The 4,345-nt window shown below is 47.4% G+C and overlaps 1 protein-coding gene across 3 annotated transcripts; it reads left to right on the top strand.

The window, feature by feature from the left end:
• The first annotated feature begins 319 nt into the window (after positions 1 to 319).
• On the top strand, positions 320 to 3,927 carry LOC112275341 (uncharacterized). Of its 3 annotated transcripts, none has more exons than XM_024505637.3 (5): positions 320 to 673; positions 996 to 1,274; positions 1,523 to 1,750; positions 1,969 to 2,082; positions 2,414 to 3,927. In XM_024505637.3, the coding sequence occupies exons 1-5, from the start codon at positions 473 to 475 to the stop codon at positions 3,728 to 3,730; spliced, it is 2,139 nt and encodes a 712-aa protein (XP_024361405.1). In that variant the 5' UTR covers positions 320 to 472; the 3' UTR covers positions 3,731 to 3,927. The 3 variants fall into 3 exon arrangements, with proteins under 3 accessions (XP_024361405.1, XP_024361404.1, XP_024361406.1); XM_024505636.3 differs by having other exon boundaries at positions 987 to 1,274; XM_024505638.3 differs by having other exon boundaries at positions 320 to 677; positions 987 to 1,274.
• Positions 3,928 to 4,345: the final 418 nt, after the last annotated feature.

The raw sequence follows: 4,345 nt of genomic DNA, 5'->3' as shown, positions 1-4,345 counted from the left end.
TTCATCTATCCAAGATTAAAACTTCGCTGGTATTAAACACTAGCATTCGATCGTTCATGCACCAGGCAGTCCCTACCTCCATTGGTTTTGAAAAGTGGTGGAGGTTTAGTTCCTGGTTTTAGGTCGTGCAGGCTCCACTCTGGGCCCCAGAACCTACAATGTGTCTAGAATTGTTAAGGCGTTGCAGGGGTATCTGTTCGTGCAGTCCTCTTTTGATCCGCACTGTAACGATATTAACACAGATTTGAATTCCGTTCTGTTGTCGGCCGCTGCATTCTCCAATCAGTGCCCCGCTGTGTGCGGATTGTTCCTGCTGTTGGGAAGTGCCGGACTTGAGGTACATGTGCCGCGGTTGCCTCTCGCAGCACGGAGTGCAGACCCGGACTTTACTCGTGAGTACCTCGCAGAAGATATCGTCTGTAGCTCATGTCTGTAAGCTACGTCAATCTAATCTGGACGAAGCTGGATTAGTATGGGTGCATCTAGTAAATTCTTCAAGTCCCTCATTAGCGGGAAACGCGGAGGAGGTGCTAGTGGAGCAGTTTCAGCTGCACCTGTTATCACGAAAGCACAACCAGAAACGAAAGCATTGTCCACTACAGCCTCCGAGAAAGGTGTTTCCGAGAGGGCCCCTTCAGAACGGTCTGTTCAGTCTGACAGAGAAGATATTGTCGTAAGTGAGCATTGCACTACTCTAAGTTTCCCTTCCGCTAGAAACTCTTGTTACTCCACGGCCCTGATCCACGCAAATTCCAAATTCTAATCGGTTCACTGGTTTACGTGTGGACTTAGATTAACAGTTTCTAGTGACTAGATTCTGACTTCAACTTCCAATCTGTGTTGTCCTCTATTACATTTAACACGTTCTGGATCTATGCTTAGTGTTTGAGGTCTGAGGGAAATGGGTTGAAGCGTTCTAAGATCGATGAATATGTTTTCTTTGTTCTGTCGAAGAGCTGCTAACAGAAAAGTGTTTGGTTGGGTAGAACTCACAGGTCCCTCCGAAGAAACTTCAAGGAGAGAAGTCTAATGAAAAGATTCACAAGAGATGGACGCTTTGGAGACATGCCTCAGAGAACGACCAAGAGCCGGACCAGGATGTCATGTCGACTGGGCCGGTCATGTCAAGCTACAGCCAGGAGTTCAAGATGGAGCAGGTGCAGGTGATGATTGATGAGACAGTGGGAACTGAAAGTCCATCTACCAATTCGCACTCGATTGTGGTGGCAGAATGGGCTGCAATTCGTATCCAAACCGCCTTCCGAGGATTTTTGGTTCGACCCTCAACCTCCCTTCGCCTGCATTTTTTCTTTTTCTTTTTTATTTTCTTTCCTTTCATCTTTCTTTTTGAAGGATGCAATCATCCTGCACAAAAAAGTATTCCATGAAGATAACTTTTCCAGGAAAGTGTACAAATCCGTGAACCATGGATGGTCATTCTGCATATGGATTGAATCGACGATTGAATTGGATTCAACGGTAGATCGTGTTTTTCAAAAAAAACAATCTGCTCTTTTTGCAGGCAAGGAGAGCTCTGCGAGCATTGAAAGGATTGGTACGCTTGCAAGCTCTGGTGCGGGGCCACACAGTGAGGAGGCAGGCAGCAATAACCCTGCGATGCATGCAAGCTTTAGTAAGGGTCCAAGCTCGCGTCCGTGCCCGTCGAGTCCGCATGTCTCAGCAAGGTCTCGCAGTGCAGCGCACCATAAGCCATCGAAGGCTCATCGAGGCCCAACTCCGTGAATCCGAGGTGCAATGACCATATTCCTGTTGAATCCAATTCAATCGTCGATTCTTATACCAACTAGCAAGTTAATCTCATGTGTTAGAACCTCTTCCACTGGTTATTTAGCATATGTAAACTCATAGAACAAGCGAATACGTGGAGTTCCAACTCCGCCCTAGGTCAGTTTGTTAGTAGTTACCCTCTCAGGTTGGCTTCTCACACATAAGTGTTCGTCCCTGCAGCTCGGGTGGTGCGCTAGCTCTCGAACTAAGCAAGACCTCCAAGCAAAGCTTCAACAAAAACAGGAGGGACTTATGAAGCGCGAAAGAGCCCGAGCATATGCCAATAGCCAACAGGTACTCAACACATACCAGTCCTGTCAATTTTGGGTCAGTTTAGTCCTCATTTCGAGAACCTTACAATTTTTCTCATCAGTCTCTGAAATCTCATGTTTCAGTGTAGCTGTTATTTAAGCTCTGGAGTGCTGGACATAGTAGATACTTCTTTTTCACGTACAAGGAACGAAATCAGTGTATACTTGTACAGGTTTTTCCTTGTTCAAGTTCTACGGCGAATTCCTTCTCATGGTCTCGTACTTCGGGCGCTTGTCAATGAGTTGAGGAAGGGACGCATATCTCAGATAATTTTGCCTGACGGCACCAGCTTTTTTCTTGCTTGTGTGATCAGTGGAGACCAGAAAGTCACGGAGGATCCTCACAGGTATACTTCAACAATGAAGATGATAAACCCCATTGGGGTTGGAGCTGGTTGGAGCGTTGGATGGCAGCTCGTCCTTGGGAGAACCGCCCTCTGAAAGATGCCCAGGGTCAGTTGCCCACCAAAGCTGCTGCCGAGAACCAAGATAACCGGACTTCGCAGAGTGGCATGGACGACTCACCAACACATTCACAAGCATTGCACCTCAGTTTTGATAACAACAGTAAGCACACATCCCCCATTACCTCCACCTTGATACAGCTCCAGCGGCAGCAACGGAAAATGTTGAGGGGATGCAATGGCCAAGCCGAATCAGATGCCTCTTCGCTCCCACGCTCTAATTCCAACACGCCCTCTCATAGCGAGAACTTGCATTTTCCTGCTGTCAGGAGAAGCGGTTACATGGCAGCAACTAAGTCGGCCCAAGCTAAGGTTCGAGCTCATAGCAATCCCAAGCAGCGGGCATCAGATGACGAGGTGCAATCAAAAGTCAAGAAGCGAACTTCGTTACCGAAGCGGGAATCTCGAGATTCCTCTCGGAGTGCAATGGTAAGCGTGAGTCCTAATGCTTCACAAGCAACTTCCCGAAAACCATCCAGTCGAGGCGATAGATCGCAGAATAGTGGCGAAAACGGCCCACAACCGTCTCACAAGCCAGCTTCCCGCAGAAGTGATGCCTCCTCTTCGTTTATGCCTACAAGAACGTCGACACGGCACTCGCCTGGAGTCTTCATGTCTGATTCTTACAATATGGATCGCGACTCGCGCAAAGCAAGTGACATTCTTTCATCAGCGTACAAGTCTGGCGGGGGCTCCCAGAAGGCCCCAGGGAATTTCATGCACCAGTCTTACAATCTGGGCAGACCATCGCGCAGACATGAAGACTTCACGATCTCTTCGTACCATCACGATAGACCCCGACGGAGTGCTGAGACTCGGCAGTCGAATCTCGAATCCTCCACTAAGGAAGATGACTTTCTCGCTCATTACATTACCCAGGAGAGGTCTACTTCTAGAAAGGATATTCTGTCGCAGTCACTGAATTTCGAGAGGACTGTGCCGAAGAATCCTTCATTGAATAGTGCAACTACAGATAGCATTCTTCAGCACAACCATCGCTCTATACAACAGCCCAGGCCATTGCGCAGGAGGGGGGAGTTTTCCAGGAACAACAGGCCTTCCACCAGAGCCGGCGATTTTGTGAACCAAGCTCACCAATTCAACAGACCTCCTATGGGTCAAAGCGCAGATTTCCCCTCTGCTAATGGAGATTTTCGGAAGTCTTAGATAATCATTTATTTGTTAGACCGTAGGTTAGGAATCTAGGATTCATTATCCTTTCACCCAAAATCATTTGGGTGAGTCTGTAAGCATATTGGCTTGACTTGGCTAGCGTGATTGATACCTCGCATTGTACATTTACTTCAACGGTCGTTATTGGTCACCTTGACACTAGTAATCAATCAGATATTCTTGGACTTAAACTACAATTCAAAGCATTGGTGCATGCTTGGCGGAGGAGCGTCGCTTACTGCGATTTGGAAGATAGCTCCCCAAAACCAGACTTAGGGTTGTGTAGAGCAGTACGTAGCTCATGAGTGAAGAAATTTAAGTACGATACATATCTAAGGCATACATATGCTAAGAATATCATGGGTGCTTATTTCAAAAGCACTCTAAAAATGAATGGTAAAAGACTCTGATGACGTCTGCTTGGAAAGGCGCTGGACTTGCGACTGGGGCATCTTCGTAGGCTACCTCCACGGCGGCGCCTTTGGAATCGATTGGCGCGGAATCTGCATCAAATAGAATAAGCATCCTACTGTGTTCATTGTTTAGCAAGAATGATTCGAACCCGGGTGATTCTTTGTCCAGCTTGCGGTATTAAACTGGCCAGTCTTT

The sequence above is a fragment of the Physcomitrium patens genome, chromosome 22, assembly GCF_059467195.1.
Source record: "Physcomitrium patens ecotype Gransden chromosome 22, ASM5946719v1, whole genome shotgun sequence".
NCBI classification, from domain to species: Eukaryota; Viridiplantae; Streptophyta; class Bryopsida; order Funariales; family Funariaceae; genus Physcomitrium; species Physcomitrium patens.
The sequence above is the reverse complement of the archived record's forward strand: the minus strand, read 5'-3'. Positions and strand labels throughout refer to the sequence as shown.

What these genes read in the sequence shown, in the direction of transcription:
- LOC112275341 (XM_024505636.3), top strand. Translation starts at nt 473, where the DNA reads ATGGGTGCATCTAGTAAATTCTTCAAGTCCCTCATTAGCGGGAAACGC. An exon ending in CCCAACTCCGTGAATCCGAG is followed by an intron (nt 1,751 to 1,968) that starts GTGCAATGACCA and finishes TCGTCCCTGCAG; the next exon opens with CTCGGGTGGTGCGCTAGCTC. An exon ending in CATATGCCAATAGCCAACAG is followed by an intron (nt 2,083 to 2,413) that starts GTACTCAACACA and finishes TTGTGTGATCAG; the next exon opens with TGGAGACCAGAAAGTCACGG.